At 37.3% G+C, this 26,705-nt stretch overlaps 3 protein-coding genes across 5 annotated transcripts; 2 read left to right on the top strand and 1 right to left on the bottom strand.

Moving 5' to 3' along the window:
• Nucleotides 1–721: 721 nt before the first annotated feature.
• Nucleotides 722–2,700, top strand: atp6v0e1 (ATPase H+ transporting V0 subunit e1). 3 transcript variants are annotated; one of them, XM_056237635.1, is made up of 4 exons: nt 722–950; nt 1,390–1,437; nt 1,907–1,996; nt 2,325–2,700. In XM_056237635.1, exons 1-4 carry the CDS (start codon nt 847–849, stop codon nt 2,326–2,328), a joined length of 246 nt encoding a protein of 81 aa, XP_056093610.1. In that variant the 5' UTR covers nt 722–846; the 3' UTR covers nt 2,329–2,700. The 3 variants fall into 3 exon arrangements, with proteins under 3 accessions (XP_056093610.1, XP_056093609.1, XP_056093611.1); XM_056237634.1 differs by having other exon boundaries at nt 723–950; nt 1,907–2,026; XM_056237636.1 differs by having other exon boundaries at nt 723–950; nt 1,907–2,026; nt 2,329–2,700.
• On the bottom strand, nt 2,584–6,290 carry LOC130072503 (thiosulfate sulfurtransferase/rhodanese-like domain-containing protein 2). The gene is made up of 9 exons (XM_056237633.1): nt 5,967–6,290; nt 5,251–5,540; nt 5,059–5,167; nt 4,844–4,966; nt 4,328–4,433; nt 3,592–3,707; nt 3,362–3,520; nt 3,140–3,278; nt 2,584–3,070 (listed from the first exon to the last, which is right to left on the bottom strand). The coding sequence occupies exons 1-9, from the start codon at nt 6,078–6,080 to the stop codon at nt 2,838–2,840; spliced, it is 1,389 nt and encodes a 462-aa protein (XP_056093608.1). The 5' UTR covers nt 6,081–6,290; the 3' UTR covers nt 2,584–2,837.
• A 504-nt stretch (nt 6,291–6,794) lies between these two features.
• LOC130072502 (nuclear cap-binding protein subunit 1) lies at nt 6,795–26,511 on the top strand. Its single transcript, XM_056237632.1, has 23 exons — nt 6,795–7,014; nt 8,090–8,181; nt 8,278–8,378; nt 8,485–8,641; nt 8,730–8,837; nt 8,906–9,027; nt 10,312–10,381; nt 11,311–11,526; nt 12,292–12,389; nt 13,639–13,702; nt 13,807–13,917; nt 14,070–14,134; nt 15,010–15,072; nt 15,194–15,268; nt 15,374–15,477; nt 19,385–19,507; nt 21,982–22,084; nt 22,273–22,366; nt 22,457–22,560; nt 22,654–22,771; nt 25,626–25,772; nt 26,063–26,176; nt 26,278–26,511. The coding sequence occupies exons 1-23, from the start codon at nt 6,981–6,983 to the stop codon at nt 26,389–26,391; spliced, it is 2,397 nt and encodes a 798-aa protein (XP_056093607.1). The 5' UTR covers nt 6,795–6,980; the 3' UTR covers nt 26,392–26,511.
• Nucleotides 26,512–26,705: the final 194 nt, after the last annotated feature.

Here is a 26,705-nt window from a genome sequence, read left to right on the forward strand (position 1 = left end):
GAAAGTAGGGAAACTTTTAAACTGCTTCACAGATAGGCAAGACACAGGGAACTACTTATACTTCCTGTTTGACCACTTGTTTAACTGATGGGTTTGGTCACTGTCTTTTTGTCATGGCGAGCAGAAGCTGTATAATATATAGTAAATGGGTTCCCATTGCTGTTTATATGGAAATATATGGGAATTTTAAAATGTTAATTTCCAGGCATTAAATTGTCTTGGAAGTCTTTATAGTAACTATTTGGGTAGAATCAATTTTGTTTTAATTTTTCCACTAAAATGTTTGAACTATTTTGTTGTTTTTATTAAGTTCAGTTTTAATTATTTTAGTGCAAGTAAAACTATATGAAATTGAGTATTGTTGCATTGGCAACTAGCTGAAAGTTATATATTTTACTTCAGTTAACGTTAATTTATTTCAAGTAACGAAATGTTTTTAAAGTTTTAGTTAAGTATAATAAGCCTGTTTCACAGAGCTGCACTAATTTGTTTTAACAATGCAAGAAGTCAGCGGATGACATTTTAAATAATTCATACCGGTTAAAGGTTGAGTGTAGTGTGACGAGTTAATTAAACATATGCACGGCACATACCCTACAAAATGCACATTGTGTATCACCAAAACATCTGTAGTATGATAGTATCAAAAGAAGGATGTATATATTTAGTGTGATCCGAGTGCAGAGGAAGAGGTGAGACATCAGTCATATGTCTGTTCCCTTCAGGGCCCGACGAGTCACATGACCATCGACGTCCACACAGCAGTGGAGTGCGCGAGCGCTGTGGAGTCTACGAAGTTTATTTTATAGAAAATAAGTCAATAAACTCGACCTAAAAAGAAATATAATGGCGGCTACATCGTTTGCGATAGCAGTGTCAGTTATGACCGTGTTTTGGGGTCTTATTGGTGGAGTTATTCCCTGGTTTATTCCTAAAGGACCGAATCGAGGGTGAGCAACATTAGCATTAACGTTACCTAAACCGAAAGTTTTCTGTACTACATCATCTGTATTAACCTCTATCTATTTAGCGATATATTTGAAATGTTAAAAACCTGGCAAACTAAAAAAAATTTTCGTAAACAATACAGTTGATCATTATTCGTTTTTACTTTACGAAACCCAAGTGAGCGTCAGAATAAAATAAAGTTTGTGATTTGACTTGCATGGCTGTAGGAAATACATTCAATTCAAATAATGTATTTAGTACATATGAACATTCAATATGTTGAGAAATATTTTAGTTTTTTAACGTGAAGATATGTATGACTGGATCATGTGACCGTGCCAAGTGACGAGGCTGATATAAAGAAAAAAAAACTATTTTACACATTTAAGTTTATTCACAGTATTTTTAATAAGTGTTTAATATCTGTATTTTGCTCTTTAGAGTCATTGTGACGATGCTGGTACTAACTGCAGTCTGTTGCTACCTTTTGTAAGTACATTGCCTTCAAATTGTCTTTGTTATAACTTACATGTCTAGAGAGACTTGAGAATAGCTGCTGTTTAATGTAATAAAATAAAGATTGTTCTGTTCCGTTTCAGTTGAAAGTCAATTACAGCCTTCGGGCAACGCCAGTATTGATTAGAAAAGAACTACAACACATCCAGGCCAATGTGCAGTTTCCTCCAGTTTAATATAATAAACTTACAAATAAGTGTAAATAGTATTTTACAAATGTATGATGTATTAAATAAGCTTATACACTCGGCACTGTGCATGTTTAATGTGAATTATTTATTATTTTGAAGAAATATGATAGTGTTTGTTATCTAACAGCCACTAGGGGGCAGTGCATACTACTTTTTTGCTGCCACACATTTGTTCCTAAATCCAGTCTCTCTTGGCAGTATTTTCATATGACTGCCATATTGTTCACTTTGTACTTTTGGTTTAATTTCAGCTGGCTGATTGCTATTCTATCACAGCTGAATCCGTTGTTTGGACCAGTACTGAGCAACGATACCATCTGGTACCTCTACTACCACTGGGGGTAGGGTCCAATGGTTCTTTTACAAAGCAGGTTAGCAATCATCCTGAAAATGCACTTACATCTTTTATTTTGTAAATCAATAAACCCTCAGTTCCAGTCATTTTGGCCCAGAGAGGTTTTTCTTTTTCACCTAAAATGCTAGACTAAAACTTACTGACTTTGTTCACACGGGGTATAAAAAGTTCCTATTTTTATTTTTGTGTGTGGTAATTTCTGTAAACCCCCTTGTTATACTCAAAAATGACCGGCCTACTGCTTATAAATCTCTCATTATGCTTTTATTGCCAGATGTGGAATTCAATCTTTTAATCAACTTGTTTTCTTTCAGTTAGGACAGGTTAAATAGTTTGCCGTTTAACCATTTGCAGATGTCGGAAGCTTGTACATTGCCAAAACGGAGACATCTCACCATCAGGAAAACTCCTTGTGATTTGAAGCTTTACATGCTGTTCTCTTACTCAAAGAATGACTACCATATGACTGTTTGTGGTGTTTCTTTTTTATTTATTTGATCTAATGTTCAAGGAAATAATATGCAATTAAATCTTATGTTTGTTTTTTTTGTCTCTGTGTACATATACATCGACTGTCTGTGTATAGTTTGAGTTGAATGACCCGATTACTGTTGGACAAATTAACCCGTCCCATTTATATATGTATGATTTTTGAATGTCAAATAAAATTAAGAATGCAGAAAAATTGAAGATTTGCATTGCGTCCAGTTTTAAAAGCAATACTGAATTGGTACAACAGTTTCAAGTTATTAAAAAAGCATGATTAGATTTCTTAAAAATCACACAGTTAAAGGCCATCTGAGATGATTTTCAACTCATCGAGTTTGTCATAGTGTATCTTTGGGGATTCTGGGTCGTGACATTGTGCATTCGCACTCCTCTCGACGAGGAAGCCCATCAGAGGAGACGTCACTGTGGTTTTGCTCTTTGGCTTGGCATACAGGACAGCAGGCCGTCAGCCCTCTCTCTCTACAGGTGGCACACGACAGCACCAGCTGACAGCAGAAGTCTGTGGAGCAAAGCTGATATCGATCCCACGGGCAACTGCAATATCTGCACTCTGGGGAAAGGAGAAGTAAACGTTAAGTTTGTCACTAGATATATAACGTTTTTTTTTTAAAGTACACACCTGAGATGATGTCCTCATTGAATGCGATGGCATAACGTTCATCAAACACAAAGAGTTTACCGCGGTAGAAGCCGTCGGGGAACTGCTCAAGGTATTTGTGAATGCCTCCCTTCAGCTGGTAAACCTCCTTGCATATGTTCTAAAGAAATAACATTCATGATTGAGGATGCCATTACAGGGATGTGCATGTTTAGTCTTTTTTCCCCCCGCATTCAGACTCACTTTTGATCTGAGATAGGCCGAGCCCCGTTCACAGCGGATGCCCCCTGTACAGTACATCAGAACCTTTTTGTCCCGAAAGAGATCCAAATTCTTTTCCACGTAGTCTGGGAAGTAGCTGAATTTCCGGATGTCGGGGGCCAAACACTGATCGAACTGACCCTGAGAACAGACTGAACTGTTAAATGTAACGTGGACAAAGTTCTGATATTATTGACTTTTAAACTACTTACAATTTTGCTCTCATAGAAGTTTCTGCAGTCCAGCAGGATCGTATCACTAATGGAGGACTGATTCTCCACAAACGCCTTCACTTCTTTGTGAAATTCCTCTGGTTCCAAGTGTATTCCTTTGTGAAGTACAACATTTGCATAAATACAAGAGAGGAGTACACGCTACCGTTCAAAAGTCAGCACGATTTTTTCATATTTTTGAAAGTAGTATTTTTTGCTCAGCAAGGCTGCATTTATTTGATTAGAAATACAGTAAACGGTAATATTGTTAAAATGTAATTTATTCCTGTGATGCAAAGCTGAATTTTCAGCATCATTACTCATTACTTAGTGTCACATGATCTTTCAGAAATCATTATAATATGCTGATTTGATTCTCAAGAAACATTTCTTGTTATCATCAATATTAAAAACAGCAGTGCTTTTTAATATTTTTGTAGAAACCTTGATAATTGTTTCACGATTTTTTGATGAATAGACAGAGTTCAAAACAGCATTTCCTTAAAATAGAAATCTTTTGTAACATTATAAATGTCTCAACTGTCACTTTTGATCAATTTCATGCATTCTTGCTGAATAAAAGTATTAATTAATTTCTTTAAAAAAAAAATCTTACTGACTCCAAACTTATGAATGGCAGAATAAATACAACAGAATTACAGATTTATGCATATTTTTAAGAAAGACACATTGAATACACAACTGTTCTATGTATCAAGCCAGTTGTAAGTCTTACCAGCCAATCTGTAGGAGATGATATCGGGATCTACACCCATAGGGACAATTTCTTTGTAAACACCAACCTTCAGATCAGAAAAACACTCTGCACCTCCTACACTTTTCTGCCGGAAAAGTCAATGATGTGCATAGGTGATTTTAGATGCTTTTTAGACACTTCAGATCTCATCCCAGCCCACTTAAAATCGAAAATAATTAACAGTTCCCTTTACTAGAGGTCCTAATAAAATTTAAAGTTTGTTCAACTAAGTATATCATGCTCTATATCCTCTATTGAATGAAATAAAGAGCAAACAAATATGTCACCATTATATATCTAGTGAAAAACAGATACAACTTTAAAAGGAGTTTTAAAAGTTAAGCTGGTTTGAACCTCTTGAGCAAGACATTATTCTAAACCACATTATCTTATAATGGAAACCCCACAATCTCAGATTATGAGCATTGTTTAGATTCAGTTTGTCTCTTTTGTGCACCTTATCACTGTTATTCTGGACAGTGGCAATTGCTTTACCTTGAAATCCTGTACTTGCATTATTTTGAAAGATGGATGTGACAGCATTGCCTTGACGTAAAGATTAGTGGCGGTTTTGGTTCCACCAACTGTACCATTGATACCCTCTGTAGCTACTCGTACCTGTGGAAGAACAATCTCAATCACTTAAATGAGACACACATGTTGCAATAAAGCTATTGTATGGATTTTATAAGTGACTCGTGGTTATTTACCTTGCCTGTCATGTGAAATTTTGAACAAAGCTCTTTCTGCCACTGACAAATCATCTGAGGATCATTTAAACGGCAGTAGCAGTAATACAGCAGAACTTCACCTGGACCCCTATAGAACAGATGAACTCCATTAAAACCATCAATCTTCACATAAGCAGAGCAGAATATATCAGGATTATGCAATGCACCTACTTGATAAGGTCATCCTCTTGAACATGGCTTGTATCAGGGATCCAGGATGAGACATCTGTTGATTCGTCATTAATGGACTCTTCCATCGAGTCCTCGCTGTGAGCCTGCCGAAGCATCACGTCCAGCGTCTCAGTGGTCTGCTGGTGAATCTCTCTGGCATGGCTGTTGGAAACATGTTTGTGGATTGATGTTGGCTCTTTGAATGACTGTCCACAACAGAGCCAAAGAGCTGGTGAGGTGTTTTCGCAGGTTGGAGGAAATTTCTTGGAAGCCACAAATGCTGCAAACGTCTAAACACAATGGAGGAAAAAAGCACCGATAATAAAGGGATAGTTCACCCAAAAATGAAAATTCTGTCATCATTTACTCACCCTCAAGTTGTTTCAAACCTGTATGAATTTCTTTATTCTTCTGAACACAAATGAAGACATTTTGAAGAACATGGAAAATTAAACAGTTGATGGGCCCAAGTGACTTTCATAGTATGAAAAAAAAAACTATGGAAATCGACGGGGTCCATCAACTTTTTGGTTACCGACATGTTTCAAAATATCTTCTTTTGTGTTCAGAAGAAGAAATAAATCTTTGTTTGGAACAACTTGAGGGTGAGTAAATGATGACAGAATTTGAATTTTTGGGTGAACTATCCCTTTAAACACAGCAATCGTCATAATATCAGTTATAAAAGTATAACTTTAAATGATCACTACACTCACCCTTTTCTTGACATAAGAGTACAGTTTCCTTGTTGATGAAAAGTCAGGTTTGTCTTCTTTATGGACTTCTGGAGCAAAACTCTCAACATCCAAATCAACAAGCACATTTGCCATTATAATTGTGATATTAATTTGTCGTCCAATGATTGTTTATATGAAAAAATCACCCATTAACATTTACTGTCCTGTTATTTTTAAAAACATAACGTCATGCTAAAATGTCTCATATAACGCATTTTCAACCTCTTTTCGTGCTATTTATGTCGTTAGCCCTTGACCGATTGTAAATACTACTGACAGGTTAATAAAACTGAACACACAAGAAAACTAAACGTGCATTCATGTCTGTGAGGAGAAGATGAGTCGCAACAGCCGGTTTCCGATTCTTGAACGAATCGTTCTTTTGAGTCGGATCTTTTAATGGAATCATTTATTTTGTTCATTTGTTCATGTTTATCTCTTGATTATATGCCAGCTTGATCAACCCCCACATTCTAATTGATTTCGCATTTATTTTAAAAAGAAATACATCAAATAATAATAATATTTTTTATTGTGAATGCAAATGATCTATTTAGGTTCTAAATTAGTCTTTATCAGATAAATATAGCTACAACCAACTGAATTGGGAATCATGAAATGACTCCATTTAATATCTCTTATTAAAAACAAATTTAAAGCATGTTTTTTTACTCTTCAATAACAAGTAACGTTATAAACTTTTTTTTAGTGTATGGAAACGAACTGCTCGAAGGAACCGACTTGAGAAAATGAATCGGACTTCTTATCACGAGTCGCAACAATACATGTGTTTCCGGTGACGCAGCTGCTATGCCGGATGTGTTTTCCTTAAATCAAACCGCTTTTATTTTCCTAGTGTGGCTAACGGCTGATATCATTCAAAGCTACAGGCTGTACTAAACGTAAATCAGTGGATATAGAACATTTTGAAAAAAGTGTATTCTTTGTGTTTCTTTCATACTCTTTCAACAGTCTTAATATTAAACTTGAGAAATGTCCAGGCGAAGGCACAGCGATGAGGGTGATGGTGAGTGGTTAGCGTGTTAGCATGCACGTTGACAGAGATGTGTGTGTTTATGCAAATTTCATATTGTGTTTTTTTGTTTACTGTTATGAATCCGAATACAATACTTGCTCACTATAATATGGCAGCCGAAGGATGTAGTGTTTGGCGTCTGTAGTCTGTTTATTTGCATTAAGTACATTTGCATTTTGAAAAAGCCAAAAGTAACCAATTAAATGTTACTTTTTAAGCAGATAGGAAGCTTTCAGATAAACAAACCTGCTCTTTGAACTTGTTTATAATAATACGCAAATCTCCTTTAAAACATAATGACTACTAGTATTGGATCTATTAGGATTGGTTCTGTATTCCGTTATTCCAGCACATCCATCCAGTACTTTTTTTGCTCCTTATACTTTGTGCTTTTCAATACCATGTCATTGCACTTTATATTACTTTTATTTAGCATTAAATGTTTATATTTTACCCTACAGCCTCATTGCAATATGGCATCCCTAAACCTTTACTATAAAATCCAGTAATGACAGAAAATAATTAATTGATTATTCTAGTTTTTTAATATTACAATATCATTTATAAATATAATTTATCCATGCATGTCATTATTATTATTATTATTTTTTAATTCATGTGGCCTCATAATCTTTAATCAAAATAACTTCTCTTCTCTGATGACGCGTGAGGGCGGGGCAACCTGTCACTCACATGACATCACAGCAATAGTAAATCACAAACATTCAATCAATTCCCCATGGATGACAATTTTCTGGTTTGAGAAGCCGTTTAACTAGCATATACGTCACAATAGGGAAGAAAAAACTATCACAACTTTTCCAGTCATTTATTGACCGAAATATCAACCAACCAATAATAATCAATCGCACAATAGGTGGCTCTTTTTAGATATCTACATTGGCTGTTAACAGTGTTCGCTTTGTTGAATGAAAATAAATGATAGTTCTAAGTTAATTACATAATCTAAATCCTTGTTGGAGGATAATATAATTTTTTTTGATAGAAGTCACTTTTATAAATAAATACCTAAAATATGTTCATGTTCTTAACGTTTCCATTCCAGCCGGCGCCCAGCCTCACAAACGGAGGAGGACGTCTGAACCCATTGAGATTGAAGACCGCCTGGAGTCACTGATATGTCGTGTGGGAGAGAAGGTATCAACTCACATGCAGAAGTGCTGTTTAAATTACATTAATTACTATTTACAAAAGACAACTGATTAATATATTTTTTTCTGTGTATGTTTCCAGAGTACGTCCTCCTTAGAAAGCAATTTGGAGGGTCTTGCTGGTGTCTTGGAGGCGGATCTCCCTAATTATAAAAGCAAAATCCTGCGCATCCTATGTGCTGTGTAAGCGACTTACTCTTTAAATATGCAGTTTAGTTCCCTTTTGCTTGAAAAGTGAATCTCACAATGCAGTGGATGTTGTATAACACAATTTGTTTGTTTTGCGTAGTGCAAGGCTTTTGCCGGAGAAGTTGACGGTTTACACGACACTGGTTGGACTTCTCAATGCTCGCAATTACAACTTCGGAGGAGAGTTTGTGGAGGCCATGATCCGACAACTCAAGGAGACACTAAAATCAAACCTTTACACTGAGGCTCTTTACTTGGTATGAGGTGTTTAGCATTTAAATATATATATATATATATAAGAAATCATAGCTTTTGTTGGTGTTTAATTTCCCATGTGCTCTGCAGGTGCGCTTTCTCAGTGATCTGGTGAACTGTCACGTCATTGCAGCTCCCTCCATGGTTGCAATGTTTGAGAACTTTGTCAGTGTCACACAGGAAGAAGACATACCACAGGTAAATGTGACCTCCAGCTGCCTTGCAGATCATGTTCATAGATGAGGCTAACAGATGTGTCCTTACAGGTGCGATCTGACTGGTATGTGTACGTAGTGCTGTCCAGTCTGCCTTGGGTTGGCAAGGAGCTGTACGAGAAGAAGGATGTGGAAATGGATCGCTTGTTTAACCAAATCGAGGGATATTTAAAGTAGGTTCCTCTTTCAGCTGTATCATTTCTCCCATTTGACATGTATTAACGGTATACGGAAATGCATGAAAAGATGGCATCATTGGCATGGGATGTAATATTCATGGAGAAAAAATGTAGAACTTCAGGATTTGATGTTAGGCTATGATATCAACCCTGTAAAGCCTGACATATGAAATACTTTTTTTTTTTTATAGAAGTTTTTTTTATAGACAAAAAAAAAATATATATATATATATAAGAAGAATGTGTCGCTCATAGTCGGAAGAAAAAACTTTTCTGATTAGCTTTTAATGCAAAACAATAGGATCTTCATAACAGTGTAGCAGACTATTTGCATAAAAAGCATATAAAATATCAGTAGTCACAATGTGTCATATTAATAAGATATTTAAATGCTTAGTTTTATGATCAAAGCTCTGTAGGTTTTATTGTGGGGGCAAACAATAATGCAAAGCAATGTAATAATGATTGAGAGATTGTTACAAAGAAATGTTCCTCAACAGCCTGATGGATCATATTTGATAGCCATGTTTTAACATGATGTTTATAATAATTATGTATGGATAATCAAGCAAACCTAAGTTGTTTTAGCCCAGTAAGTATTCAAATGTTAATAACAATATAAGTTATTCTTATGTTTTCTTTATAAAAATAAACATTTTCTTAAGATTTCTTAACAAAAAGACATGTTTTGCTTCCTAAAACATCTGTAAACTATCAATCAGACGAACGAAGTCATGTATCAGATTGCAGGTTTTGATCATGTTGATAATTTAGAAGCCTTAGAAATGTGCCTATCAAATATGAAACAGTAGGCTTTATAGGGTTAAAAACATAAGCAAGTTTCTTTGTCTCTTTGTAATGTGCACTGATGGAAAAGGTGGGAGTTTTGATCGGTAACTCCCTTGTTCGGTAGCTTAAAGCTGCAGTCCGTAACTTTTTTTCCAAACCGTGTCTTTGTCTTATGCTGAATCACTACGGTACACAATAAGTGTATAATAAGTGTTTACATTCAGACTATTTTAGACTGGTTCGGGTCGTACCGCTGCAGAGTATCCCAGTACCTGCGTGACTCGTCATAGACATAAACAGAGGGAAGTAGCTCAGGGTATAATGTTCTTTCGCAAGACTCATGCAGTTCTGTTAAACGCCAAAAGTTACGGACTGCAGCTTTTAAATAATTTTGTCAATTATTATGAGGTTTGACAGCTAAAATGTGGTTATCCTGGTGGAGTACAAAGGAGTCTTCTGTGAAATGTCATGGTCTGGGTTTTGCTACAGGCGGCGTCAGAAGATTCATGTTCCCATGCTGCAGGTGTGGACTGCAGAAAAGCCCCACCCACAGGAAGAGGTGAGAGTCAGACCACTGGCTTCATCCCCCACTTTAACTATAAGCACTAACAAAATGCCAGTCGCAGTTGTTCTTAACTGGTTTTACTTTAGGACATTGGACAGAAAGTGGCGACACAACACAATAGAAACTAATAACCTGTATTTAATGTAGTCTGAGTTGTATTTTGTTTTGTTCATGTATTTTGAGGATGGGGACATCCTGCAACCAGTTCATGTTGGCTTCTGTCTAATTTGACTAGATTCTACAAATGAATTTGCACCGTAAAGTTTGATTAAAAGCTTTGACAAAAAAGCTTGATTAAAAACCTTTGACATCAACAAACAAAATATATTGAAAGCGCTTTCTCTTCCCTTTTAAAGGGGTCATGAACTGGCTTTTTAAAAAATGTTATATTGTTGTCTGAGGTCAACTTATGACGTTCGCTTGGTTTTTACATTCAAAAACATCAAAATGAATAAGTAATAGGCTATTTTCTACCCTAGTTTTGAGCCTAGCTCAGTTTTTATGGGCGTCTCGCATTAAAGACTTGGAAGTAAACGCCCACTGCTGTGAGTGGATAACAGTTTTGCTTATTACGAGTTTCGTGTAATGCGCAAATCGGTGGGCGGGGCTAAACCGGCCGTGTTGAAGTAGGCGTTGATCTTCTTCTGCTGAGCCTGGTGTCAATAAAAGCTTTCATTGGACTAACAAGGACGTTTTCAGTTCTGAAACTTACAGGATATTCTTATAATATGATGACCTCTTAGATGTCAAAAGCTCAAGGAAAATTTGATTTCTCAGTTCATCAACACCCTTTAACAGTTAATAAGCGAAATTATTTAGCTTCTTGTCAGTGGACCTTTCAGAACAGACCAGCAACTCACAAATTGTGAACCGATGCTCTATCTTTTTACTTAAATGAATGTCCTTTACGTCTTTCTCTGTAGTATTTGGACTGTCTCTGGGCCCAGGTGCAGAAGCTGAAGAAGGACCGCTGGCAGGAGCGTCACATCCTGCGGCCTTATATTGCATTTGACAGTGTGCTGTGTGAAGCCCTGCAGCACAACCTGCCCCCTTTCACACCTCCAGCCCACTCCGACGACGCTGTCTACCCCATGCCTCACGTTGTCTTCCGCATGTTTGACTACACTGATGCCCCAGAGGTATAGTAATGATTTTACATTCAGTTATAATGGAACATCAAATGAAAAAGGGCCTTATACCTTAAAAACACGAAACTGCTCAATTAACTTCCATAATATGATGTATTAACAAGTGAAACAAAAGTTCAGGAGAAATTTCTGGGATTGTTAGGCTATGATGTTATTGGTTAATATTATTTTAGGTTTCTAGGAATTGAGATGTAAAACGTTTTTGAAAGAAATCTATTATGCTCACCAAGGCTGCATTTATTTGATAAAAAAAAGTAATATTTTTATTTAATTTTATTTGAAATATTAATGTTTTAAATAACCTTTTTTCTATTGGAATATATTTTAAAATGTAATGGCAACAGAGAATTTTCGTCAGTGTCACATGATCTTTCAGAAATCATTCTAATATGCTGATTTGGTGCACAAGAAACATTTGTTACAAACAGTTGTGCTGCTTATTATTTTTGTGAAAACCATGATGCATTGTTTTTTGTTTAGTTCTTTGATAAATCGGAAGTTCACTAGAACAACATTGATTTGAAATAGAAATCCTTTGTTTTGCTGATCAATTTAATTGTCCTTGCTGAATAAAAGTAATTTCTTTCAAATATAAATCTTACTTACCCCAAACTTTTTAAACAGTAATGTATAAACAGTTATATTATTATTATTATTTAAATTTATTTTAAGTTTATACTTCATGCATGTTCTTGTTGATGCTGTTGTCTTTAGTCGTATGTGTAAGTGTTATAATGTCTGTCTATCTGTTGTCAGGGGCCAGTGATGCCAGGAAGTCATTCAGTCGAGCGCTTTGTGATTGAGGAGAACCTGCACTGCATCATCAAGTCTCACTGGAGGGAGAGGAAGACCTGGTCAGTCATCTGCATTTGCTGATAGCATTAGAGTTTAAAGGCCTACTGGGCTGATATTGTTTCTTTGAAACCTAGTCTACTAGGGCTGGGCAAAAAAAAAAAAGATTTTTCGATTAATCGTTTTTTAAAATGTGGTCGATTCAAAATCAATTCTCAACGGCCACGAATCGATTTTTTCCATATTCAGGGCTCGCTGTGCTGCGTCTTCTCACTCTGCACAAGGCAAGCGTCAAGCGCTGCAGGCGTCGATACACACCAGAGACTATTTATATACACACTCGTGTTTAGGAGTCGGGACATGATTTACTTGCACAATCGGGCCAGCATTGCATCGTAACTAACGTTTATCATTTTCACGTCTTTTTAAATTTTTTATCAGTTTAAACATTCAAGCAATTTTAAACTATCCTGTGCTTGCGCACTCGCGCATGTTTTTCATTGTGGCACATACAGTAAAGCCTAAATCCGCCTCACAAACAGCTCGCCAGTAACAAAAGTTCTTTTTCGTGGATTATATCGCTTTAACAGTTAAAAACACGCAAAATGATGTCAAAACTCTGGTCTTGGTGAGTAACCTCGTAAAGACAGTCGGTTATGTCTTAAATAAGCATAAAACGCGTGTGACAGACAGTATAATGAAACGGTAATGGATCCGTGCACTAGTTCTTAAAGTGAACGCAGCCTTATGTGTCTGTCATTAATTTTGTTGTCAAAACAACATAATATAGCATCAATTGTAAGGAATCAGAATTAATAGCCTATGTATTTAATTCAGTCAGGACTAAAAGACTATCCAGTGTTATTTTACATTGGATTACTTTATTCAGTTTCTGTAGTATTTCTGACCTACCCAAAAACTTTTCTTTTTATGTCTCTTTATTTGTGTCTTTAGGCCTATTCTATTGTATTTATTTGTGCTACTTTTTTCAATTTAATTCAAAGATTGAAATCAAGCTTCCATGTGTTGCATAAACTCTTAACAAAAAAATTACCCCATTGTTAAAACAAACATTTAGGTGAGATCAATGTAATAGAAAATTGTCTAAAAAATGATAACTGATATTTAGACTGAGATTTGTATTACATCTATATTCATTATAGTCGAATCGAGAATCGAAATCGAATCGAACTGTGAGCTTGTGAATCGAAATCGAATCGAATTTGAACATCTGAATCGATACCCAGCCCTATAGTCTACATACTTGGCCTTTAACTGTTTTCTCTCTCTCTTTTTCTTTTCCTTTAACAGTGCTGCCCAATTGCTCAGCTACCCTGGAAAAAACAAGATACCCCTTAACTACCATATTGTGGAGGTAAATAGCAATGTGATGCTGATCATTTTTATTTGATAATGTGTCAAAATATTTGTCTTGGATTTGTTGTTTTGGTGTAATGCTGTATCTGTATCTCTCTGTAGGTGATATTTGGCGAGTTATTCCAGCTGCCTACTCCTCCTCACATTGATGTCATGTACACTGCGTTACTCATTGAGCTCTGCAAACTACAACCGGGCTCTTTACCACAAGTCGTATCCTTCATACTGACTGAAAGTCATGTGAATTTGTTATTAATTGATTCCTCCTACATATTGCACCTCAGCTCTGGCATGTTTTAGACTTGTGTAAACATGGGATGAGTGTCCCCTGCTCTTGTAGTTTTCTTTAACCTGCCGTTATTCAGCTCGCTCAAGCCACAGAAATGATGTACATGAGGCTGGACACAATGAACACAACCTGTATAGACCGGTGGGTCCGAATATGAGGTTAAATAGATGGCTAAACCACTCACATTTGTTGACTACAGTGGTTTAAATAATATATCTCAATAAATCTAGGCAATTGAAGTTATCCAAGTGTAAAACTATGATGACAGAGTTTGAATATAATCCTCATAAAAAAAAAATGATTTGAGCAACATTCAGGGGGCTATCATACGGGCACGTTTGCTGCTATCTGAGTTGTTTCTGGCGCCCCCTGCAGTGTTGGTCTGGTTTCACACTCACTTGATTCTGTCGAATTCTTGCGTCATCACAAATGTGCATGGCGCTTGGCGCATGATAGAAAACAGAACATGGGTCAATGTATTGCGTTTTTTTTTTTTTTTTTTTTTAAAGAAATTAGTCGTATGCGCACTGCAGAGTGAACGACACTTGCATCTACTGTATGTGCGTTGCATGAAGGCGGCTTTCTACTGCTTGCAAACGGACTCTTTTGAGGAGACCGCTGATTGCGAACCATTCATTTGCTCCTCCGATTGGACTCATTCTGCACAATTACACTGTAGCACACTCTTGCTTGTATCCAAGGTAAATTATCTGTCATCCCTTTCATACTGGCATGCGCAGGTTACGTTACTTCCTGAACAAGTGCGCACTTGAGTCCACTCCCAGTTTCTTTCACATTTACATGAATCGTGTCTCAGTTCCGTTGCAACTGAACTCAGACCACTTCTTACAGGTAGTCTCTTGTTCGGTACCTCGGTGCGCTCCCAGGTCCGCATAACAGCTTTTACATTATCAATTTTTCATGTGAACCTTGCCCCGTTTCAAACTAAACTGCCAGTGTGAAAGCACCCTCAGATTGACTTTAAAGAGGCCTGAGAAACTTATTCTGTTTTTCAGACTCATCAACTGGTTCTCGCATCATTTAAGTAACTTCCAGTTCAGATGGAGCTGGGATGACTGGTGAGGATGAGCTGTTTACTTCTGGGATCATATTGATCTGATTCTCTTATATTTGTACAAGCTGTGCATTGTCTCTGTGTATAAGACACTGTATTGAAGCATTGAACTATGATCTCTTCAGGGCTGACTGCTTGACTCAAGACCTTGAAAAGCCCAAACCCAAGTTTGTTAAAGAGGTTTTGGAAAAGTGTATGAGGTAAATTTCACACACATTTTTATTCAGTTGCATTGCAACTTTTTATAATAGCTGCTACATGTTCTGCTGTTTATTAACAATGAGCCTTGGTTTATAAACCTGCAGGTTGTCGTACCATCAGAGGATAGTGGATATTGTTCCTGCGAGTTTCTCTGTCCTGATCCCTGCTGACCCTGTGTGCTTCTATAAATATGGAGAGGAGACCAGCAGTATGTTCAGATGCATGAACACATCTGTGATTTAATGCATACATTTGTATTTATGTGTGTGCATTATGGCTGTAACGATACGCGACATAAAATCGAAATCGCGATACTCAGGTCCACGATCCTGTATCGCGATGTGCAGGCACGGATTAACGCACGGGCCTACTGGGCACTTGCCCAGGGCACTGGGCCAGCAGGGGGCCCTGTAAAATGTACTGTGTCTATTCTTTTCAAATAATTATTTTTATTTTATTTTTATTTTCAGTAAAATTGTGTTAAATATTGAGGAATAATGTGATTTTTTTTGCAGTTGCAAAGTATTAACTACTAAATAAATCAAATAAATAATTTTAATGTATTGCTGCGCTGTTGAGAAGGACATCTAGAGGCGAGTGAAAAGCATTGCGTAATATAAAAGTCACGCAGAAGACGGTTACTCAAAAACCAAAACAAAAATGAGTTTAAAACCACAACCAAGGCAGAACATAGGCTAAGTTGTTTATGTTTTACAATAGTAGCCTATGGGCTTATTTTTTTAACGAAATGTCAATCTTCATCTTTATAACAGAAGATATAATACAATACAACAATCTTCAAGATACAGTAAATCTTCAAATGTGTAACGGATTGTCACCTTAAAAAGTGTCTTTTGTGGTGGAACAAGCAATGCTATATAGCATCTTAATTTAATCTTTGTTTTATTATTTTAGTTCATTAACTAATTGTTAACTCAACTAATTTAACGTAAAGACCTGGATACTAGAATTAGGCTACTAAATAAAACTAAATAAATGTCAACTAGCCTAAATGCATTGATTAGAATTGCCATTGACTAAAGATTTTCTAGTCGACGACTAGTAGTCATTCCTTTAAGCAATTAGTCGACTAATCTCAAGTTAATATTAATTTCTGCTTAAATACTGAGTGGAGAACAAAATAGCCTATTCCACGCTCAAGCAAGCGCATGCATAAATATTGCCTCAAAGCACCGGCAAAAGCAGGCTAATGATAATATATGTCTGGAAAAAAACTAGGCATTTTTATTGTTTAATAATAATAATAAATAAATAAATTAAATCAGTGTCGACTCGGCTGCAATCATATCTATATCTCCGCTGTAAAGTGGATGCGCCTTTAGAGAGAAATGCACCTTTCATATCATATCAGCCTAATCAGCCGGTATTTGCTTTCGATTCGAATTTTTTCGTTTAAAAGTGGACATTTCAAGCTTTATATAGAAATATTCATCATGTATGTGAGGCTATACACTGTGTTTCAGTTCATTTTTGAGACGCGCTCCAGTTCACGCCACGGAGACCATGAAAGCGCGCCCTGTTTGTTTTATTTTATTTTACAAAAGCACAACGTTTTCTTGTTATTGTGAGTTTACAAAAATAAAAGTAGCTACTTGCGACTGATGCATTATTCTTTTCTGTATAGGCCTATGACCAGAAAAGATTGAGTAGGCCTATTTCAAGTTGTTTCCACTGTTGATAGGAAAATGCAAGTGTTCGCGCCGACGCCTGCCATGCAGTGCGCGCTGCACACTCCGCACACGCACTTGGATATGCATTTATCTAGGTTAAAGTTAGAGCGAGCTGCCATGCCAGACGGATAAGTTATTTTCATGTTTAACAAATCAAATCATGCATTTTCTACCTACCGCGAGTAAGCGCTGCACCAGTTTGAAAAAGGTAAAAGCATAACGAGCGTAACGAGCGAGAGGCCCCACACTGGGGGATGCAGAGATGTTGCTGCGTCTGTTATTATTAACATTTCTGATTGTTTAAATGACCAGCCCTCGGGGGATCCCCTCAAAATGCCTGGCTTGCCTGCCCACTGTTGTCCAAAAAATTGGTGAAGGGGGCCTTTGAGACATCCGTGCCCAGGGCACATCATCGCCTTAATCCGTCCCTGGCGATGTGAGAAGGCAGAATCGCGATCACAACCCTTCCAACTCCCAGAGTTATCCTTCCCGTCCAGATCCAATGCTACCACATCTTTAAATTACTATTAGTATTATTTATAGTTAACATTATAAAAAACGTAGACCTACACCACAAAACTAGTTGAGGATAAATTATTTAAAATTTGGCCATTTCAGCGTTATGGACGTGAAATTTGCAGCCAAAACTTGAAATATAAATTCTCAGAAAGTGCATTTAATACCAATATATTGACACTTCTGTTTATATAGCCATAGCCTACTCCCTTAATAAAGTCCAGTACATGTCCAGACATTAGAAAAATATAAGTCTACACATGCATTTTATATTTAATATGAGGGAAATATACACGTGTACACAGACGCGACACAAAACATCTTTAATTTTTAGGTGGCAATTTTTAAAAATATTTTTTATAATTCTGTAAATTACACTGTACAAACCAAAAGTAATAGGCTACTAGGCTACCCACCGGATGAAGGAGGGTTGGCTCTCCCCAGAACATAAAATATTCATTTTGTTTTATTTTTCGTGTTCGCATTTAAGAGGAAAAAACAATGTCGTGACAGTTCTCTGGAAGCGGCACTAAAACTTTCAGAGACCTCAAACAGAAAGCACAAAGACTTTAAATTGAATTTCGTTTTGTATTAATTGTATCTCAATTTTAATAAATGTTTCATCAACCAATTGCCTGGATTTAATAAAATAAGTAGTAAATATAGCAGACAGATAATCACGACACAGAGGGGCCGGCGCGTGAACTGGAGCTCGTCTCAAATGAATCGAAACCCAGTGTATAAGCCTAGCCTATAGACCTGAGAAATATATCTGCCGGTATATTGAAATGTCTACTTTTAAACCGAACAATTCAAAACGAAAGAAAACAGACTGCTCTCTGCTTATGTAATCCGTCTGAAAAGCGCATTTCTCTCTGGCGCGTTCACTACTGCGAAGATCGCGAGTCAGCATGGCAACTTCTTCTTTGCAGCTGACACTGACAGAAAACACTAATAAACAATTGAATGTCTCCTTGCTATATTTGACATATTCACAATCATTACTTTTGCCGGTTCTTTGTGTAAGCTTATAGGTGCTTTATTGGCAGTGCCAGCCTTACGTTACATGAACGCGTCACCACCGCATCAGCACCGAAAACTGGAGATTTTTTTAGACAATAATCGCACAACCTTTTTGATATTCTATTATTAAATACTCAGTGACTCATCCCAACCAACTATTTAAAAAAAAAAAAAACTTGTAAGCATCTTTTTACATGTTACATATCATGTGAGTCGTGACTACCTGTCCATGTGACGCGAGCTATTTGAAGAACGTGAAGAAACATGGAAATCAACCCAGAGATTGCGGACCCTCCCAATAGCCTACATTTCAGTCAGCAGTATGTCAACATTTCGGCTACACGGTGGAGAAAAGGGATGGCAACCATAAGTGTTTTAATAAGCTTCCTCAATTGACCGGCAACACGTCCAACATGCAGATGCATATCCTACGGCACCATCCTGAAATCAATTTAGTTGGAGCACAGAACACAACCCAAAAGCAGCAGCCTACACTGCCTAGTTTAGTTTAATAATTTGCAGTTATTATTGTTCTTTGGTGTTCAGATTATACAGGTTTTTCCTAATGTTATTTAATAAAAATACCAGTATACATATATTTTTTCTCTCAATCTCTTTTTTTTTCACCCAAAGCCCCGCCCCCTCAAGCCCCGCCCCCGTGACAAAATCGCGATTCGAATCGTGGGTCAAAAATCGTGATACGAATCGAATCGTGGGTTTGGTGTATCGTTACAGCCCTAGTGTGCATGTATACATGTTTGCACTGAAACAAAATCTTCAGTCTTTTTTTACATTTTACATTCTCAACCAGCAAGTTTTACTATGATTTTAACACCTATATTATAGTACAGTTGTGATATTGCTGTGTAATGTTTTTTTTTTCAGCTTCATTACCTGGATTTCCTGTGACAACTACAGTGGGTAACGCTATCAAAAACCGGGCGTCTAATGAGGAGATTCTTATTGTTCTAAAAGACGTCCCTAATCCCAACCAGGATGATGATGATGGTGGGTCTTTCTTTGGTTTAGTGCGCAAGTCACTTGCCAATCATACTCTTACATCATTAGTTTAGGGCTATGAGTTGATTTTTAAAAGGTTATATAATTAATTATGTGATGTGCTTAATTAACAATATATTTATGATGTATTTACATAATGCATTACTGTGGTAGATGGGGGGTCAGTACGATTTCCTTTTATCGGTATCAACTGTCCTGAGCCGGATCCTTTATTTTGTGCCAGCTGTCATGCAGGTGTTGTGCAGTAGGTGGCGGTGTGCACCTTCAAGTGGGTTTGCCATCTGCCAATAAAAGGAAAGGAAGCTGAAATGTGCATAGCTGTGTTCGAAATTGTCCCCATATCCTTCACTAATATAGTCCACTTGAAGGAGTTGATAAAAACGAGTGAGTGAATTCGGGGACTGAGTGCACCGGAAGGGCTTTTGCGTAGTGTGTGCTTGCGGTTTAATAATCATTTGAAACTTGGCAAACTCTGTCATGGAAACTATATATAGGAAACTTAATTGAACAATTTAATAATCGAATTAAAAAGGAATTTATACCTTCACAATATTACGCTGTAGCCACATTGGACCAGCAGTTTGAAAAATGGATGGATGGATGATTCAGCTGCGGGCGCCATCTTCTGGTCAGACTCAGGAATTAATTCGGCACGACTCTCACGGTGCATTTAGGGTATTCTCTTGCCATTGGGTCTCATTCATGAAACACGAGCAGAACGAATTTTTGTGTAAATCGTGTGTAAAGTGGTTCGGGCGTAAATTTTCGGATTCATTAAAATGTTCGTATTTCCCAAATGTTAGTTGGTACACAAGAAATCTACACCTGCTCCCAGCCACGCGTAAATAGTGCGCTTAACACCCGAACGTTTTGCTCATTAATAAGGCTGCATTTTAATTCACCTTAATCGGGTACATATTTGCACAGCATTTTGAAAAAATATTATATATAGTAATTACATACGGTTTTTCTTATAATGAGAGCCAGTAATAGCATCTGCGATGGTGGTCCTTCTCCAGTTTGAATACTATTTTTCCGAAGTGAATTAATTCGTTTTTTGCTCTCAAGCTTAATGTCGAACCATTTTCTTCTCACTTCTGGGAATGTTCGATTAACAGATGAAACTCCATTAACTGCATCTGTAATATGCTGCCAAGCTTCCTTTTTTTAAGGACCCGATACGCCACTATGTACGCTTGAAAATAAAATGTGGCGTTTTGAATGAACTTCTGATAATAAAACTTCAATTTCTGCATCTGAGAATTTTTTTTTTTCGCATTCATGTCATAATATGATGCCCATATATAGTTGTCAGTCGGATTTAATGGGCGGGATTTATGGTAATTGAGAATGAACGTGCACGCGCATCCCATTTACGACTGATTGGAATTCATTAACACACACACACACTTCACTATCACATCTGATGTTTACGAAGTATTTGTGAATCAGGAGAAGACTTTTCGGGAATGTCTCTTTACGCGCAAATCACTCGCATATTTACTCGTATATTTACGAATGTTTCATGAATGAGACCCAATGAGCGTAAAACAGTTGTACACTAATTTTTGCTTTGCATTGTGGGTTTAAATGAGTGGACTCGATAACTCGACCCACTATGGTTTCAGACACCACTATAAATGGCTGTTCCCTCAAATAGTGCCCAGTATAAGGGACGATTTCGGACACAGCCCATGTGTAATGTGCGAGAACACACTGTTTTTGTTGCAATTATTCTGCTTATTGTACATATAAAATACATGACATTTATTTTAGTAGTTCCATAACTGAGACCACTCAACTCGATTTACAATGTCTACAATGTCATATATAAAATAGGTCTATAAATATAATTACTGTAGTGATTATTCTAATGGAATTACTCCATAGTGATATACATTTGAGTGTATTTGAAGTGTGCACCAAGCACTAGGAAAATACAAGTATCGGGACTCGGTATCGGCAGATACTCAACATTCAATGACTCAGGGGTACAAAAAATTGGGACATTCCTAAAATTAATATAAATTGTTAAATTGTTCAAAAGTGACCGTAAAGACATTTTATAATGTCACAAAAGATGAAAATTTCAAGTAAATGCTGTTCTTTTTAAACTTTCTATTCATCAAAGAATCCACAGTATCAACATTGATGATAAGAAATGTTTCTTGTGCACCAATTTTATATAAAATCTTTGGAGAGCATAAGAAATTCATTCTAAAAGCATTCAAAAACACAGGCTTTATTTGGTTATTAGAAAGTGCTTTTAGTCATAAAAGGAAATAATTATGTCATTATACTTCGAACTTGGCAATGTGTGCTATGAGTATTGCTGGCTTTTGTGAACAATTGCTTGATGTTCCTCCAAGTTTGAATGTTTCTGTGAATAAAAGTGTCTCCTACGTGAATAAATGTAAATGTGTGGTGTTCTGTATCTAACCACACTTCTCCTCTCTGTCCAGATGAGGGCGATGGCTTCAACCCTCTAAAGATTGAAGTGTTCCTGCAGACGCTGCTCCATTTGGCTGCAAAGTCCTTCAGTCACTCCTTCAGTGCCCTGGCCAAGTGAGTAACTCCTGCCAAACCCCACACAGGCCTGCCAGCGGCTGGCTCCGCGTTCCCTCTCCTTCTGCTCACAAAGGGCGCCTGTAATTGCTAAAAGCACAGATCATTGGGAATGTATCAAAGCTTGTAAAATGCTCAGGTGTTTTCTTCTCGTAAACAATGATGGGCACATTTCATTTCTCTCTCAGGTTTCATGAGGTTTTGAAGGCCCTCACAGATTGTGATGAGGGGAAACTGCACATCCTCCGGGTTCTGTACGAGTTCTGGAAGAACCACCCACTGGTGGGATCATTCAGACTTCATACTTTATTGTCTTATTGCATGTCATTCGTGGCGTCTGTGGAAGCTCATGTCGTGAATGTACTCTTTCAGATGATCTCAGTGTTGGTGGACAAGTTTATTCGGACCCAGATCGTGGACTGTGCGGCCGTGGCCAACTGGGTGTTCTCTCCTGAAATGGCTCATGATTTCACCAGGTATACCTCAGAGCACACTCAGACACACACACTTACATGTGCAGGTGAGGTGACTGCAGCTGGAATTGATTTACGTTCATTGGGCCTATGCAGGTTTTATGTGTGGGAGATTCTTCATTCAACCATCCGGAAGATGAACAAGCACGTGCAGAAGATCCAAAAAGAGCTGGATGAGGCAAAAGAAAAGCTGGAGAAGCAACAGAACAAAAAGGTAGAAGACAGACACATCTTTTGAGTGCCAAGTCATGTGTGCACTGACTGTCCTCACTGTTACTTTTTTAAGGGTTTAAGTTGCATCATTTGTTTGGGCAAGGCAGTTCATATCTGAAATGTCTACATTGGTTGCTGTATTAATACCGTTGGAGTCGGCCTAAGGCCAACAGACTTTATTATTCAACAATAACTGCGAGTAACTGGAAATTTGGCTTCTGGTCATGTCAGTCACAATGTTTAGCCACAGTGCTGAATCCTTTACGTCCCTGAGACAGCATATGTCTATTTTCCCAGACACTACTATCCCAAAACTACTTCCAGTCAGACTAATGGCTCGTTTCCACTGAGGCGTACGGTACGGTACAGTACGGGTCGGGTCGGTACAGCATGATCCGGCTAGTGTTTCCATTGCCCAACAGTACCCTTACTTGATAGGCGTGGTGTTTGCCGGAAAGAACCGACCGACGTCATTTTTGCGCGAAGAAAGCGACATAGTTAACAACAATGGATGACAGACAGCATATCTTGTTCTTGCTTCTCGGCATGTTTGTCACAAGAAACAAGCGCTGGCATTAGGCGTTTCTCAATACCAAGTAGCCTACGCAAAGTCCGACTCAGGAGAATGATCCCGAGGACGCGAGTCCAGTAATTCTGCTGATGGAACAGCGTGTTCTTGAATGCGCCACTCAGCTCGCTCTGCTACTCCGGTTATGTACATTTTAGGCAACAATAAAACGAAATATGTTATAAAACACCACTATGCTTCTTTTCGATTTAATTTAAATACATTTTAAACATTATAAGCACACAAATGTGGTTCAGGCAACGCATAGCCTATTGATTATATTCACTGCATGTATGTAACGTTATATTTATAACAAAACTAAACATAAAACACAACCCTGCCTCTTTTCATTTAAATTTAAAAATATTAAACATATTCCAGGCAATGTATTGCATTGGTACAAATGTTGCAATAAACAACATTACAGATGATCTTGTAATAAATAAAAAAAATGACAACGGTCTATTTTTGTTGAATTTCAGTTTTATCAATAATAGCCATTATAAAAGTATAAGGAAAAGGTACAAAAAGATATACAGTAAAGCTTTAATAACATAAAGCAAACAATTCAGTCAAACATACAAATTCAGCGCTCAAATATATGAAACTTCACTTAGCCTTCTGCCAAAACTATTGGCCAGGGAATGAATTATAGATTCACGAGACCAAAGATCGCCTGTTAGGTCTGTACAAGACGAATTATATCATGTTTAACCACTACAGAGACGTCAGAGTCAGCGGCAAACATCAGAATGACTAGCCGGGGAAAGGCTGCTCCAGGTGGGGTGCACGAGCGCCGAGCTTCCGGTGATTGCTTGGAATGGATCTTCAAATTATCATAAATCTATAAATAAACCACAGATTTGAGCTTTAAAAAACTACTTTCTCGCCTGAAAAAGTCTTAACTACATTTCGTGACACAATAACAGTCGTATTATATTTCAACTGTATGCTTCTAATGCCCTTGTAGCACGGGCAAGTGACGATACTCTGTCAACCAATCACCGTTCTGCAGTGAGTCTAGCTCCACCTTTTAGTACCGTACCACTGTGCTAGGTACCCCAACGGAAGGGTACCCAAAAAGTGGTACGGTACGGTTGGGCTTTTTGGTACCATTCACAACTTTTGACAGTGGAAACGCAAATAATTGCGAATCGAACCGAACTGTACCGTACCGTACCGCTCAGTGGAAACGAGCCATAACAAAAATGTCTAATAGATAGTAAATGGGTTTCAAATCTCACTGTATGCAATTCTGTTATTTATTGCTTTCAAAATTGGGTTTGGGTTGGCATTGCGTTTGTTTTATTTTACATATTGTTTCATTTGTGTATATACCTTTTTCATATTTGTTTTATTCTGCATGTTGTTTTATTTATATTTGTTATTTTATAAAAGTAAATAAAGCTAAGTATGTATATAATTAGAGAGAGCAGAGTTAGTCCTTTGGAAATTACATAACTACATTTCTTAAATGTACATTTTAAAAAGTAAAAGACTACAAAATCTCTTTTTCTTTGCTCCAATATATTCATTTTAATTGTATTTATTTGCTTATCGAGGAGAGGACAGTAAGTCTTTGGACACTGTATTGAAGTATATCTTATTTAATGAAATAATTTGATGGAAACGGCATGATAAATGTACATTTAAGGGAAATGATTATGCACCATTATTTCTAAAATATTTTTGTTAATTAAAATACTCATATCTGCAAGAAATGGCAAGCTGAATGGGATCAGTGTATAACAAAAAAACTTTACAAAATCAATCCTGTGGTTGGTTTAAAATCATTTTGAAAATCGCTGGGATCATATTACATACAGACGCCGTAGAATAGGGCACTCCAGACTAACTCATTTGTTTCTGTTAACGGGTGATCCTCCTTTATGTCCCTCTTGCCAGAATCCATTATCACTGAAGCATATTTTGATGGACTGTGATAGATTGAACTCTGTTGGAATTCTTTATTTCAGTTGACTCTCATGAATAGATTTTTAATGAAGAAAGACCAGATCTAGTTTTATAATTTTTTATCTACAAAAGATACGTTCTTTTTTTAATCTTTCTCGCCACGAATATAGCCAGGGTAGCTAGCATGGCGTTAAACTATAAACAATCAAATATTTTAGAATATCAGTCAATATGAGTATGTGTGGGTCCTTTTAAAAGCTCTACTCAGTTTCACTAATGTGAAGCCTGGTACTGAATGATGTTCACTAACTACTGAGAGAGCGCTGGAGCCAACTGTGTTCCTGAGATCTGAGGAGGTTTTTGTTTTCTGTAGCAGCGGGATAGCGGCGACGAAGAGGACATGGAGAAACAGAACAGTGAGGATGAGGAGGGTCAGTTGGAGGAACAGATCGAGAAGCTGCAGGAGAAAGTCGAGTCGGCCCAGAGCGAACAGAAGAACCTTTTCCTTGTAATTTTCCAGGTGCGCCCATGACAAAGCACATCCATTGTACCTTTTTTGTTGGCAAATTATTTATTTTTATAGAGGCTTCAGAGCGACATTTTCAAAAAATGATAAAGCTGCAAAAGATACATCCCTGGTAATAACACAACTCACAACATGAGAGAATACATGTTACATTCTTTTTATGTCTTTCTCTCTTAGTTTGCCTTTTGTGGTTCATTATGATATGGGAAGACAGTGCCTGGAGCTAAGAGATGACAAAAGAACTGTTTTTTTTTTTTATCTCTCTCTGTCTCTCTCTCTTTCAGCGCTTCATTATGTTACTGACAGAGCACCTGGTTCGCTGTGAAACGAGCGGCGTAGACATCAACACCACCTGGTACAAGAACTGCATCGAGAGGCTGCAGCAGATCTTTCTCATGGTAGTCCTGATCCATTTGTTTGCTGATCTATATTGTGGTTTTTATAATATGTCATATAACAGCCCTTATTAATTGCCTTCAATCTTCATCGTCACCTACAGCATCATGTGATCATCCAGCAGTATATGGGCACCCTGGAGAACCTGCTGTTCACCGCTGAGCTCGACCATCACATCCTGGCTGTTTACCAGCAGTTCTGTGCTCTTCAGCTCTGAGATCCCACAATGCATCACTTCAGACTGTCACACCTGCCTGTTTAGTGACATCCATCGGAATAATTGGAGATGGCTTGCTTTAGTAGTGATATTGGGAAATATCATACTTATTTTGGGGCCCATTATGTTTCTGTAGGTTTTTATTTTTTTCGTTTATTTTTTATTATTTTTTACCCATTGTCATTTGCTCTGTGGTAAGTGTCGATCTTTTTAAAAAGCCCAGCGTTTCTGTAAAGCAGATTGAAGTCTTTTGCCAATGTAATGCCATATTTTGGATGATGAAATGCCTTCCTCTTTTTTTTCCTTTTTCTTTT

Source organism: Rhinichthys klamathensis, unplaced genomic scaffold (assembly GCF_029890125.1).
Source record: "Rhinichthys klamathensis goyatoka isolate OS25496 unplaced genomic scaffold, OSU_Roscu_1.1 h1tg000491l_1, whole genome shotgun sequence".
NCBI classification, from domain to species: domain Eukaryota; kingdom Metazoa; phylum Chordata; class Actinopteri; order Cypriniformes; family Leuciscidae; genus Rhinichthys; species Rhinichthys klamathensis.